Below are 15,024 nucleotides of genomic sequence, written 5' to 3'. Positions count from 1 at the left end.
TAGTGTTTGCAGGTGGTGCTCCCCCCTCCCCCGATCCGTCTCTTCCATCAGCTCCCCTTCCCTCCCACCCCTCACCCCCAGCTTCAGGGAAGAAGGTTTTTTTTTAAAAAAAAAGTAGGTAGAAGTCTGCTCGGAGCATTGTCCTCAGGCTGCCGCAGCCGCCAGCGTGCCAGCGCTCCACTCGGGTAAACTTCGCAGTGAGTTACCTGCACTCGGAAGAAGGGCCTTACCTGAGCGCGCCTCTGCCAATGGCAGCTCACCTGAGGGAGCTCGGCAGCCAATCACCGCGCAGCTCGTCCCTCGGGCTTGTACCCTTTAGTGAAAGAATTCAGCTTCTAGCGAGAAAGTTACCTGTGGCCGCCCAAGTCCGCCACTTTCCGCTCTGTGTCTGCCCATTGCCACGATCCAGCAGGACTCCGCGCCGCCCGGCCGCCTCCGAGCGCGGGCCCCATGTGAGGGCCCCCCCTTATCCCACCTTTCCGGCTAGGTGAGGGCGCGAGCGAGCGGGCGAGCGAGAGTGGTGAGGGGGGACGAAAAGCAGAATTACCTGTAGCTCTTGTTCTGCCATCTCGGGCGCTCTCACACACCTTCACCTGCACAGACTTGAAAGTCCAGTTTCACCAGAAGGCTGAGGCTCCAGGAAAAGGGGAGCGAGTTCATTGGATCAAACATGTCACAAGAGTCGGACAAGTAAGTGGATCACACGCGCCGGCTGCTGCTGCTACCACTTGGGGCTGATGGCAACTGGTTTGTTATGTATTTTTTTGTTTTTGTTTTTGTTTTTTGGTATTATTTTCTTTTTCCTTTTTTCTTTTTGGTGGATCCAAACCTCGGATTATGTTTCTTCCCTGATTCAGGGGAGAAGCCCCTACAAGAACGTGAATGTTTAATATCCCCTTTGGGCCTTGCTTAGTAAAAGTAGGTTTTCCTCCTTCCTTTCCTCCCCGGCGAATGACTTTAGCTCCCTCTGCCCCGACGGGACGAATCCTTGGGTCCTGACTATGGCTTTGGAAGATGGGGGTGGGAGGCCTGGTGTTCCCCCCTCTCCTCAAGGTGCTCCCCAGCATCACACTTCCTGGGTCATTTGGAAGTTCAGCCGAGATCCTTCGATTAGGCCAAAGGGCCTGCAGGAAAAGCGGGTTTTGGCCGCTTTTGTGTGCGCGCAACAAAGGGCTTTTATGCGGATGCAGAAACGGCCATCTTCCGAGCTGTGACCGACCGGGGTGCGTGTGCGATCCCTCGTGGGCCTCCCACGGGAGCTAGGCGTGGGCAGGCCGCGGTGCGGGCCCCGTGGTGTCCGGGTTCCCCGCCCTCCCCAGGCTCCTGCCCACGGGGCCTGGACCCTCCTGCGGGCTCCCCCATTGTTCGGTGACCGGACAGGTGGGGGCAGGGGCCGCTCATTAGTGGGGGCACAGATTTTGAGGCCACGTGCGAAGGGGCGCCCACTCCTGGCCGGTTCTCCGCGCCCCGACGTCGCCGGCTCGACCGCGCCTGGGGACCGCGCAGCCACAGAGCTGAGGCCGCCACCTCGGGCGTGGTGGGGCGCGCCGGGCCTTCTCGGGGGCTCTGGGCGAAAAAGCGGGGAGCCTGGGGGGCTAGGACTCGGGCCTCTGGGCGTTCGGGACCCGGGTCTACCACGGCCCTGGAGCGGCGGCCTGAGCGCGGGGCTTGCGGCCTGGTCTGGTCGCGGTCGGGAGGCCTTGCAGCCGTCCGGTCCCCGCCTTTGGGACGGCTTTGTGCGAGCCGGGGGAGGTGGGGCCAATGCGGGAGGGAGCCGGAGGTGGGTCCCGCCACCCTCCTTCCATTCGGTGGCCTCACTTCCTTCCCCCTCCTCTCGTGGCGTCCCGGGAACTGGCCGTGTCCCTTTGGAAGTTCTCCGAGGCCACGTTTTTGCTTTTCCTGGTAACTTTACCCTGGTGGTGTGGCCATTCCACGGAGAGTGTTTCCTCCTGGGCTAGGCCCGGAGGAGAGGTGGCTGGGACCAGTCTCAAGTTGCGGGACCTGGAGGGAGGCCGGCTTTGATGACCAGGGTCAAGGGCGGAGGGGAAGGACCAGACTCTCAAATAAGGCCGAGGTGTGATGATCCTAAGAACATACAGTGTCATACTTAAAACTACCACAGTGGTCACCAATCAAGATTTAACTGCGCCCTAGGTACCGGAGGGGAAGAACTAGTGTTAGGAAGTCAGAAGACTTTGGGATTGGGACGTGATTGTAGGAGGTTCCCCCTTAGCCCTCAGATCTTTCAGTAGTCAAGAAGTCATCAGTACCCAAGTTTGAAAACTGAAGTACCAAAATCCCAGGCGACAAGTTTTTTGTTTGTTTGTGGTGTTTGTTTTTTATTCAGGTTTGAGCTTGGTGTCAAAAAATGGTTGCAAATTTACTTTAAGCATACAATTAACATTTAGATTGACTGCTTAGTACTGTGGTGCTACATGACTCCAACAAATTAAGAATGAAAATGGATGGGTATTTATTTTCACCAAGGTATACTTAGCACCAATAGGGATAATTTATTCACTATTGAAAATAAGTACTGAGTACTAACAATCTGGTTTAAGGACTATGTATTACCTGGTTTTTATGGCTAATGTCTATCTAGGATTATGGGTACAGTTAATGAAAGCAGCTTTTATCTCCTGGCGGTTTCCAGGGTTTCATTTTGTGTCCTGGGAAAAGTAACTAACAATACTGCAAGAGTCCCCACAATCGGGCCTCTTTCGCTTTCTCTGCTTGAACGGCCAAGAGACATTTGAAGTAATACTTGACTTTTGGATGACTTTTGCTAATCATAAGATTACTTTTCTTAATACTAATATTCTACTAGGGGCTCTCAGGGAAAGGTTGGGGTTTACTGGCCTGAAGCTTATATAATTGTATGCACTTGATGGGGTATGGATTCCAAGAGAAAATGGTCACCTGAGCAAGAGCGGCCCTAAAGCTGACTTCCCTGGCTTCCGGGTAAGTCGCAGATGGAGGCCTGCCTGTATTTTCTGGAAACACTCAGGAGTACAGATTTATGAATTAAATTCCACAATCCCAATTAGACACAGGTAATCTTTTTAGATCTCATAGGAAAGGTTTTTCTGGTTAGGAAGTTTGCCCTGAACAAGCACCACCATACTTTAAATTTTCATTCGTTTTTTTGTTTATTGTTATGTGTGTGTGGGGGGGTGGGGGTGGGAGGCACACTGCCAGTGCTCTCCTTGGAGATCAGAGGATAACTTGCCAGAGTTAGTTCTCTCCTTCTGCCATGTGGGTCCTGGGAATGAAACTCAGTTTGCCAGTCTTGACCGTAAGCATCTTTACCCCCTGAGACATCCAAACAGCCCAGCATCTTCTTTTCTATGGTGGACTTTTCAGATTGAGGTGTTCTACAGTGTTGATATGTTCATTAAAACAAGGATTTAGGACATTTTGTCTTCGTATTTATTTAAAAATGTCCTCCTATCTTACCCTTTATGAAGGTTGATGATCTTTGTCAACAAGTATGTGTATGAGCAAGGCTATGTTAGAGTAAAGAACTCCAAAATGTATGAAATACATCCAGAGGATGTACACATGTACACATGTGACAGTTGATTCCAAAGAGATATTTTCCATCAGGTCAGCATGCTTTCTGATTATGTAGTACTTGACAGCATATTCAGACAAGCATTATAAGAAGAGGCAAAGATGTATAAAATGGGCTGTGTTCTTAAGGGGCTGACACTAAGTAGAAAACAAACTGTAGATAGACATAACTCTAAGAGTACCTGGCAGGTGCCTAAGTTACAACAATTATAATAGTTTCAAACAAAGTTTTTTTTTTTGTTTTTTTTTTTTTGTCTTTTTTAGACAGAGTCTCTCTGTAGCCCCAGCTGACCTGGAACTCACGATGTAGACCAGGCTGGCCTTGAATTCACAGAGATCTGCCAGCCTCTGCCTCCTGAGTCCTGATTAAACGTGTGTGCCACCACACCTGGCTCAAGCAAAACTTTAAAATATAGCTCTTGATTTTGAAAACTTTAGATTGTGTGATTTTTCTTAAGGAGCTCTGCCCCTTTTCAGAAAATGTTTAAAGTTACAGGCATCTCAAGTGGGTAAACTTTCAGGTAGTTGGATGACTAAATGCATTTAGTTAAACTTTCTACTTATTTTATATATATATGCTTTCCCATTTGGCCAGTAAAATATCTTTTAAGGTCACAAATGTTAATAATTCACCATAGCTCCTCCATATCCAGACAAATACCCATTCATTTCTTTTCATCACAAGTATGTCTTGAGGGCCCCTGTATACTGGACACTGATGTAGGCATTAAGATTCACTGGTGAGCCCTTAGGGTGCTTACATGTTTAGTGTGTGTTGGGGGAAGAGAGTTAACCAAATGAGATATAAATGTATAAAAAATTAGGTGATGACAGCTGCTGTGTAGAAAGCAAAGCAGGCTAGAAGGATGAAGATTCGGGAGCGTCTATTATATGGTCAGACACAGCCTCTCTGATAAGATGTTCTAGGAAGGAAGAGCTAAAGGAAGTGATCCCTGAAGATACCTGGGATAGAAGTGTTCCAGGCTAATGGAAGAGTAAGTGCAAAGCCCCGAGGCGAGCATGCTTAGCATGTGCTGGTACCAGAGAGACCAGTGTGGGCGAATGAGAGATAATAGCACCATCAAATTATCAACATAGTCCATTTATTAATCCAGGCAACTAGACTTCATGAAGAAATAACACCCAGTGAGTAAAGAACCAACTGATAGCATCAGTCCTGGTGCCTCCCCAAGTATTGCTTGCTTAGTGCTGAGGGTATAGTGTTTTACTGCTGGGATTATAGCTGTGCATTACTGTGCCCTACTGTGGGTTAAATCCTGTGTACTTGGTGCATGTGTAAATAAATGCATGCATACTGGAAGACCCATGGGTTAGGGCTGAAGCAGAGGGCCAGAGTACACGTAGTGTTTTCTCTGATACTCCCATGTCTCTCAAATAATTAATTTGGCCTACCAGAGTTTTGCAACCCTAACATTAGCTGTTGCCAAATGAAGTTGCTATTTTTGCATTCCTCTTCATCTCCTTCAACTTCTGCAAATTGCAAACACCAGAAAACATGGGCTTATCAAATGTGTCTGGAAGAAACCCTGCGGGAGTACTTTGATTGGTGTCCCATTACCCACCAAGTGAACCAACTGAAATAAGAAAAAAGTAATAATAAAAAACTGGACAACACTTCCAAATCTGGTCTAAAAACAGATAAATGAAAGTTTGTGCTTAATAGTAGGAGTCCACATAGGAATTCTTTATACCATTGCCTCCCAAAGTTGTCTGCTTGTTAAGACAAACAAACAAAGACAACCACTCAAGGTAATTGACAGTAGCCTCAAGGCCTTTTAAGGTATGGAATCAGTTTCTCTAGAAGGTCCAAGAATCTGTATTTAAGCATTGACCCAGCCATTACTTGATTGGTTAATTATAAAATTAATCGTTTCAGTGAATACTTACCCTGCTGCACATGGAATGTCTAAGGAACTTTTCAGATCCGCACCTTAGGCTACCTCTGGCTAAGCAGCTTCTAATATGGTTTTAACTTGGATGCAAGAATTCCTAGGCCTCTTCCCAAAGTTGTTTGCTTTCATTGTTTTGCTAAACTGTGGCTTCTGGTAAAGTGCAGTCATTTTGACAGCTCCTCTGTTTACCTAAGTGTTAGAGACCTGATTTGAAGTGATATCATCAAGCTTGATTCTGGCTGTCTCCTGCTGGACTGGAATTAAATGCCAGCCTGGCCCTCTCTTGTTTTATACTGGAACCTTTAAACTAGTATTGGATTTTCTGAGGGTTGTCATTTCATTGAAGTGAGATTCTATTTTTAAGCTCAGAGTTAAATGTAAAGAGCTCTAGTGTGATATTGGCCCCAGGTGGAAAAAGGACGCTGTAGTTTCTTTCCAGGGGCTCATGGGTATTTTAAGTTAGACCATGGGTATTTTAACTAGACCCTCTATTGATTTACAGTGGAGATCTGCTTTAAACTGACCAGAGAGTTCAGGGGACCCAAGGGGCCTCACTACTTAGCCCAGACTAACCTTGAATTTGGAGTCCTCCTGCCTCAATCTTCAGTGCTGGGATTATAGCTGTGCATTACTGCATTCGAAAAGGCAATTTAGAAAAGTAAGTAAATCAAACACATAAAGAAGCTTTAAACTACAATTATAAGACCTAGTAACTCTAAAATGTGCATATTTGAAATCTATAGGTAAGATTGATTTACTTTTTAAAAAATATTTTATTATTTTTATTTTATGTGTATGAGTGTATTGCTTGCATGTATGTGAGTGCACCTGTGTTGTGCAATGCCGCGGAGGTTAGAAGAGGGCTTCGGATTCCTCTGGAACTGGAGTTAAGGACGGTTCGTAGCTGCCATGTGAGTGATGGGAATCGAACCCAGGTCCTCTGCAGGAGCAGTCATCAGCAAGAGCTGAGCCATCTCTCCAGCCCTGATTTACTTTTTAAAATTTTTAAGATTTATTTTTATTATTTCAAAGTATATGTATGTGTCTGCATGTGGCTTTGTGCACATACAGTGTAGGTACCCAAGGAGGCCAGAGGTGTTAGAGCCCCCTTGAGCTGCAGGTGGTTGTAAATCTCTCTAGTTGTGAGTAGCCCTAGTCCCCTAATGTAGGTGCTAGGAACCAAACTGGGTCCTCAGGAAGAGCAGTAAGCTGCTGCTGAACAATCTCTCCAGTCCCTACTTTAAAAAAATTCTTAGATAATTCAGGCAGTTGCTTCAGTTCCCCTTTGTAATTCTGGTCTAAAGAGGCATGCATTTTCCTTCCTTCCCTCCCTCCTTTCCTCCCTCCCTTTTTTCCTTCTTTTGTTTTTGTTTGTGACACAGAGTCTCACATAGCCCAAGCTGGCCTCAAACTCACTAGAGGGTGACCTTGAACTTTATTTTGAGATAGGGTTTCCCTGTAGACCCAGCTGGCCTGCAACTTACTCTGTAGTCCAGGTTGGCCTCCATCTCATGGAGATCCGCCTGCCACTGCCTCTGAGTGCTGGGATTAAAGGCTGCCATTACCACTCCTACCTCTGTCTCTGGGACATTTCTGAAAAAAAATAAAAGACTGCTTTGGCTAAATGTCCTCCCTAGTCTGAGCCAACATGCTTTTTTTCCCTGCTTTTCCTTTCTTCTTGATCTGTCTCCTTGATATCACTTTCCTGATATTTCCTCCTACATTATCTGTGTGGAGATAATGTGAGTCTGACTGCAGACGTGTTCACGTTTGTGACCTTTGCTGCATTGCCTTAGTGATCACAGCCCTGCAACCCATCCATGTTACCACAAGGTCAGATGATGGCAGCAGATATTGCCCTAATTTAAAAAGCTTAACCTTAGAAAAAATGTGTTTTTAGTATAAGAAAAAACTTACCTTGAATTAATTAGGGTCCTGACTCATGATCCTTAGCACTAGTGTTAGGGTGTGGTCACACTCTGCCTTCCGAGATGGCACACGGGGGTTCCTTCCTGTTCAGCTAAACATACTGGGCCAGTCCTGAAACAGGAGTCATTGGCTTGGCAGACCTGTCGGTGAAGAATTCCTCAGCGAGCAGCAACAGGCTGAATAGGAATTCTTGCTTTCGTTCTGGGGGACTAGTTGGTTGCTTAAGTGAACAACTCATACCCTCAACAGCTTTCATTTAGGCCTCCAAAATTCTAGTTGACCTTCCATCTTCCTGCCTGTGCAGTTCTATGTTCTAGATAAACCCAGCCTCCTTGCATCAGTTTATGTATTTATTTGTCCATTTTGAGCAAAGCCTAATTTGTGCTGTTGCTTCCCTTTTCTTTTGGCAGTGCTGGGGATGAAGCCCAGGATTTCCACGTGCAGTGGCAACCCCAGCTCTGTTAGAGGCCTCTTAACCATAAATGATAGGCAGCACTGAATTACAATGACTCCTTGGAATCTGAGAGGGATCTTTACCCTCCCCCATCACAGTTGCATTGAGAAGAGAGAAATATTTTAGCTGTGTGTCTGAGCCAGTAGTATCAGTATTGTTTATTAAAGACAATACATTCTGAATTGCCTAAGAGAATAACAACCATATATGCATCTTGGGAATTTTATGGAAAGTACTAGAAAAGCTGGTACATTTCAGGGGATTTCAGCGTATATTATTATGAAAATAAGTTGGGGGTTTTAGAAGCGGCTGGTGCATTTGAATGGGCGGACAGTGAAAGCAATCACTGCTGTGGTGGGTGAAGTGCCTTATTTTACTTTGTAATGAACAAGGCTGTGAACTTGGTGGGGAGCACTTTTATAGTAGTTTGATTTCACTTCACTCCTAAGAAGAAGCTTCCTTTTCAAGCGCTAATGCTGTAGCCCTCCAAAGCCAAAAGGAAAGCCAAACTTGCTGACTTTATTTTGGTCCCTTTCCCTCATCTGAACTTTGATCATAAAAATATTGCTGAATGCTAAAGGGCCAGAGTCACTTCTCTGTTAAAGGCCCACAAATTTGATCATGGTTTTTCTTTCTTTCTTTCTGTCCAAGAATGGAGCCTAGGTCAAGTGCTCGGTTACCGAGCCACACCCCTCCAGCCAGGGATCAGCGTTTGTCCTGAAGGGGAAAGGGTTGAAGTGCACTGGAAAGAAAAAAAGGAAGGAAGAAGGCAAGCCTAAGCAGGAAGAAACTTCCCTAGCTAGGGTTGGAGTGGCCAGGCCAGTGTTTGCCTTTTGCTCAGCACACTGGCAAGAGCAGAGCTACTGGGCAGACTGTAGAGCTGGGTCGGTGTCAGATAGCATTCCTGGGGAATTGGGTTGATTTTACTTGAAGCCTAGAATCCTAGAGCTGGGACAAACTTTAGGACTCACATGGGGCATGTGAGTAACCAAGTTAAGGATTTGGAGCTAAGTTTCCTAAGCCAAGTGCCTGGCATCTGTTCTGTTGGGACTGTACGTATGAGATGGAAGTTGTTTTGAAAACAGGCTTTTCTTTCCCTCCCTCCCTCCCTCCCTCCCCCCCTTCCTATATAGGGGATACCAGTTATTCCTAGTTTTAGATACAGAAATAATCTCTCCCATCATTATGTAATTTCTCAAACTTTCCATATTATATTTTCAAATATATCTTTTGGGAGTTATAAACAATATTGGAAAGAGACTAGAGAGTTGGTTTAGAAATAGATCAATAATATGCAGCAGTATCTTATAACATTTTGCTTTTATTTTTAGGTTCATGGTTCCAAAAAGAGGGCTTCAGATTCCCCTGGAACTGGAGTTAAGGATGGGTCTAGCTGCCATGTGGGTGCTGGGAATCAAACCTGGGTCCTCTGCAAGAGCAGTCAGTGCTCTCAACCACTGAGCCATCTCTCCAGCCCCACATGTGTTCTTTTTAAAATTATTTTTAATTTACTTTTTTGTTGTATGTGTATGAGTATTTTGCCTGCATGTAAGTACACCTGTGGGTGTGATGCCTGTTGAGGCCAGAAGAGGGCATTGGAGCCCCTGGAACTGCAGTTACAGATAGTTGTTAGCTGCCATGTGGGTTCTGGGAACTGAACCTGGGTCCTCCTTAGGAGTAACCAGTGCTTTTTACCACTGAGCCGTCTCTCTAGCCCTTGGGGCACATGGTCTTTATGAGTCTGTGAAATACCAGCTCTGCTTCTGAGTATGCTCCCCTGACTTCAGATGGGTCTTCTGTCCCACACTTACCCTAGTCCTTTGTTGGGTTCTCAGTTCAGTGAACCCCATAAAAGAACGGCTTTCTGTACTTCCCGAATATGCCTTTTCAAAGGAGCCAGGAACAAAGTAGCTTTTCCTCTTTCCTGTGTTGCCAGTAAGATAATTAACCCAAAGTCAGAGTTTTCTCTCGTTATGATTGATTGATTATTTTTCTTTCTGTCTGCAAAATGGCATCGAATGAAGTGATCTCCTAGGTAACAGTCTTCTCCAACATCTAGTCTCCTTTTCTTCCTCCTGAGAGGACTGGGCTGGTGGAGGTGCACAAGATCCAGGAATGCCTGCAGGACCAGAGAGTATCAGTCAGTGGGCTTCTCTTCTCCAGACCCCCCCCGCCCCACCCTTTCCAGAATCAAAGGTGGTCTGATTAAGATCCTAAAGGAATCTAGACCTTAGACCTCCCACAGGCAGGGAGAAATGTGAGGGTCACACAGAATTCAGAATGGCAGCTAGGGGCAGCTAGCTAGGCAGTGAGGCAGTGAAATCAGCAGTTTCTCTAGAAACTCTTGCCCTGCACAGCCTCCTTGGGCTGGTAGATAAGTGGTCCAGGGAATCAAATAAAAAGAACTGGCAGGGACTCTATGAGAACTTCTTCCCAGACAGGGCTGGGAAAGTGGCTTCCTCTAGGTGGGCTCATGGAAGGAGAGTGAGGCAACAGCGCACTGAATGGAGCATTGAACAAAGTACAGTAGCAGAAAACCTTAAGTAGGTGAGAGGGATGGCCAGGCTTCTTCCCTCCCTCCCATGCCCTCCTCCCTTCCTCCCTTCCCTCCTTTCTTTGCTGTCTCCTGTTCACCTTCCTACTCCTGCCCCTCCTCTGCTCCTCTTCTTTCTCCTCCTTTCCCCTCCCTCCTTTCTTCCTTCCTTTTCTCTGCCTCCGCCTCCCTTCTCTTTCCTCCTCCTTCAACACCTGCTCCTGTTTCACTTCCTTTTTCTTCATCCTTTTCCTTTTCCCTCCCCTCCCCTTTAATGAAACACAATTCAGGGAACCCATTGTCAGAAAATATTGCCAAGACAGTAACTTAGTAAATGTTCTGAAAAGATAATAGAAGAGGATAGTGCCTGCAGTTTTGTGTCAAGTCAAGGGTATTTTCTTAATCTAGGGCACACAACTGTCATCCATTTAGACCAGGAATAAAATCTTCATCATATTGTGCTGTTGGACTAAAGACTCTGAACTGGATTTTTGGTGGTCGGTAGTCCTTGGGAGTTTCTTGTGTTGGAGAAATCTTGTTAAAGTCACAAGATACCACCTCTCTGCAGACCAAGATTTTCTTGTAGACATTTTGGAGCCATGATGTATACTTTAAAATATGCATATCATCCATATTTTGAAATAAAGGGTAAATATCATAATGGAAATACTGTTAAAGAGCACAAATGGAAAGTTCACAAAAGTTATAAAAGTGGCCAACAAATACATGAAATAGATTTGGCTTCATTAATAATCCAAGAAACACAGATTATATAACAAATTGGTCAAGATCAAAAGAACTTGGTTTAGGTCAGGTACCAGTGTTGATTACAGATCAATATAAACTCTCCGAAAGGCAAACTGGCAAAACCAGGGGCACTGGGTCTGCCCATCCACATCGGAATTCCAGTTTTAGGGATTTAGTATAAGGAACTAATTAAAGGTAGCTGCAGCATTGGGTTTTTGTTTTTGTTTTCTTTTATGTGTGTAAGTATTTTGCCTGCATGTATGTATATGTACCAAGTGCATGTCTGGTGCCCACAGAAGCCAGAAGAGGTCATTGGAGTCCCTGTAACTGGAGTTACAGACTGTTATAAGCTACCATGTGGGTGCTGGGAACCAAACCTAGGTCCTTTACAAGAGCAGCAAGTGGTCTTAACCACTGAGCCATCTTTCCAGCCCCTGTTGTTGTTTGTTTGAGGCAGGGTCTTACTATGTAGCCTAGGTTGGCTTCAAACTTGCGATCCTCCTACTTTAGCTTCATAAATGTTGGGACTACAGTTGTATGCCACCACGACTGGTTACAGTATGGTTTTGAAAAATCATACTGGTTTAGTAAATCACAGATCAGCGAGATGAAGGATTGTTATGCAAACATTAGAAGTCACATTATGTGACAATATGTTGGTAGGAGAAAATGTTTGGGCTATAACATAATAGAATGCTTATTGGTATAGAAAATGAAGAAAAAATAATAAGCACAAAAGTGAGAAGTAGTTTGTTCTCTGCAGGACGGAACATGGGCGCTTCTGGGTCCTTGCTTCTGTTTTCCTATATTGCTGAAGATCATGCTCTGCCTTTGTTGTTAACAAGAAATTTTAAAGGCTAGTTGTAATTAATAGTCATTCTGCTATGGAGACATTTAAAATAACATATAGCCTAAATAAAATGGGAGAGCCTGCTTCAGGTAGAGTTACCTTGGCACCCTGTCTGACATGCCAGGCTGCCTATCAGTTGTGCCTGTGGCCTTCCTGCCTGTTCCTCAAGTTCTTGGAAATGATGGACTTTGAGTCTCAATGACCCACCTTCAGGATTTGCATGTAAGTGCAATTATTAAATCCAATGATTTCTTTCCAGAGTAACAGTAGTGTTGGGTTTCCAACCTTTGTATAATCTGAAGCTAGTTGATAAATGAGAATGCAAGAAACTCATTTTAATCTACAAGGTGGGATGCGTGTGCTTACCAGTATGGCTGTGGAGGTTGTCCTTGAAGAAAGTTTTCTGTAAGGGAGGTTGCCCTCTGTACTGTCTCAGACTCTACCTGAGTGTTCTTAGAAGGCATTTAGTGTTGGCTCCAACTGCATTTAATTTTTTTTTTTTTGAGGGATGGCATAGGAGAATATTGAATATGGCCTTATTTATTCTATTAACTGTTTCTTTATGTGTATGAGTATATTTCATGCATGCATGTAAGTGCACCTATGCCGTGCAATGCCCACAGAGGTCAGAAGAGGGGGTCAAATTCTCCAGGAACTGGAACTATGGATGATTGTTAGCTGCCATGTGGGTGCTGTGAATCAAACCTGGATCATTTGCAAGGGGAGCCCGCTCTTAACCACTGAGCCATCTCTCCAGCCCCAAGTGTAGGATATTTAAATAACCCTTTTCTCCATAATGTAGACTAGCTATGGTTCAGCTAAGAGTTTTGACAGCTGGTAGATACATAGCTTAGTTTGTTTACTGAGCTACCTATGATTGTATCATTGGACCCACTGCAGGGACCTTTGAGGAAGCTTCATCACACACATGAAGCTTATCATGGTACCCAAAGACAATCTATAGTAGAGAACAAAAAGTACCAGATGTGACCTTGCTGGAGAAACTGGCTTTGTAGAATCACTGATGTTGCCAGAGTTGTGTTGAGAAGAAGAAGGGAAAAAAGCCTTAAACTAGTGGAAGTGAACTGTTGTAAGATGTGAGCAAAACTAAAGTACCTTTGAAGAAATCATCAGCTTATGAAAGGAACTGGTAGGCATGTTTTTTTGTTGTGTGTTCAAAAGTGAGATTTGCAGTGTCCCCTTCTTCTTCTTCACCCCTGCCTGCCTCTCTCCTTCTCTGTACAGAAACTCAGAAGGTCAAAAATACTTGCTTTAAAATTTTTGTTGACTTTGAATGCAGAGAGTCAAAAGGGACACACATCCTTCCCCGCAACGGTGAAACCCTTAAGTGGCCAAAACCAGGACACATTTAGTTTCTAGTGTCCCCATTACCCTCTCACACCTGGCCAGTCAATTAACCTGACCTTAGTTGTTCTGAGTCTCCATGGTCAACTGAGTGGATTAGATGGTGTGTAAAATATTCCTGGAGTGTGGAATACATTGAAAATGCTTTCCCAGTAATTCTGAGATTTGGATAATGTGGCATATCAGATTAGTGTGTGTGTGTGTGTGTGTGTGTGTGTGTGTGTGTGTGTGTATGTGTGTGTGTGTGTGTGTGTGAGAGAGAGAGAGAGAGGGAGAGAGAGAGAGAGAGAGAGAGAGAGAGAGATATGAGTGTTACACATGTATGATCATGTGGCAGCCAAAGGAAGATGTTGAATGCCCTCCTCTATTGCTCTACTTTATTTTCTTGAAGCAGGGAATCGCACTGAACCTGGAGCCTGCCATTTTTCTGCTAGGCTGACCTCCAGCAAGCCCCAGTGATCCTCCTTTCTCCACTTCCTTCCCCCTAGCATCCTCCACCCATGCCTGGCTTTCTACATGGGTGCTAGAGAGCCAAGCTCAGGTCCTCATGCTTGCACAGCAGGCACTCTTACCCACTGAGCTATCTCCCCCAGCCCCTGGATTGTTTTATAGGTTATTGTTTTAAAGTACTTCTGAATGTTCTACTTCATACTGCTCACTATTGCTGCCCAGGCTGACATTTATGTATTTTATTATTTTTAATTTATTTATCTTTATTTTTTGTGTGTATGTGTGGTTTGCCTGCATGTATGTAAGTGGCACCCATACACACAATGCCTGTGGAGGTCAGTAGAGGGTGTCGGATCTCCTGGAACTGGAGTATGAGTCGTTGTTAGCTGTTAAGTGGGTGCTAGAAACTGAACCTGGGTCCTTTAGTGCTCTTAACCACTGAACCATCTCTCCAGCCCCATTGTTTTATTATTATTATGATTATTATTTTTGAGATGGGGCTCATGTAGCCCAGACTGGCCTGAAACTCTATGACACAGAAGATGACCCTTGAATTTTTAATCCTCCTCCTCCCACCTTCCAATTGTCAGGATTACAGGTATGGCTACAACATCTGCTTTAGGCTGGCTTTAAATGCAGCTGTTTTTGTGATACAGCTTTGCATTTGCACATATGTTTTCTTTTTTCTTTTTCTTTCTCTCTCTCTCTTTTTTTTTTTTTTTTTTTGAGTCAAGGTCTCCCTGTAGCCCTAGCTGTCCTGGAACTTGCTATGTAGACCAGGCTGATATCAAACTCACAGGGATTCTCTTGCCTCTGCCTCCCAAATGCTGGGACTAAAGGCATGCACCACCAAGCCCAACTTGTTTTCTTTTAAAGAACCATTTCTTGGAGAATTTTTTGTTTGTTTGTTACGAAAATAATATGTGCTCTTGAGGAAAAACTGGGAACTAGAGAAAAGCTTAGAAAAGAAAAATCACAATTCCAAAACCCTGTTAATACCTTAGTATTAATTAATAATACTGTAGTTTCTCAGAGTTTCCAGTAAGTGCACACTATTGTATTAATGTGACTACAAATACTATGCAAATCTCAATCAATTCTTTTACATCATTCCTGCCGTTTTGTGTTTTCTACATAATGCTCTATTATTAGCATCTTACCAGTCTCAACTGTTCTATGTGGCATATAAAGATGAAAACATCTCATGTTT

At 44.6% G+C, this 15,024-nt stretch overlaps 1 protein-coding gene across 1 annotated transcript in view; it reads left to right on the top strand.

Moving 5' to 3' along the window:
* Positions 1 to 320: 320 nt before the first annotated feature.
* The window catches only part of Grhl2 (grainyhead like transcription factor 2), a 158,459-nt gene continuing 143,755 nt past the window's right edge, over positions 321 to 15,024 (top strand). Inside the window, exon 1 of the mRNA XM_008855099.2 lies at positions 321 to 690. Within this exon, the coding sequence (XP_008853321.1) occupies positions 671 to 690 (20 nt within the window). The 5' untranslated portion in view covers positions 321 to 670. The remainder of the gene's footprint in view (positions 691 to 15,024) is intronic.

This window comes from Nannospalax galili, unplaced genomic scaffold (genome assembly GCF_000622305.1).
Source record: "Nannospalax galili isolate Female #2095 unplaced genomic scaffold, S.galili_v1.0 scaffold687, whole genome shotgun sequence".
Classification (NCBI taxonomy): Eukaryota; Metazoa; Chordata; class Mammalia; order Rodentia; family Spalacidae; genus Nannospalax; species Nannospalax galili.
This window is presented reverse-complemented; position numbering and strand designations above follow the sequence as displayed.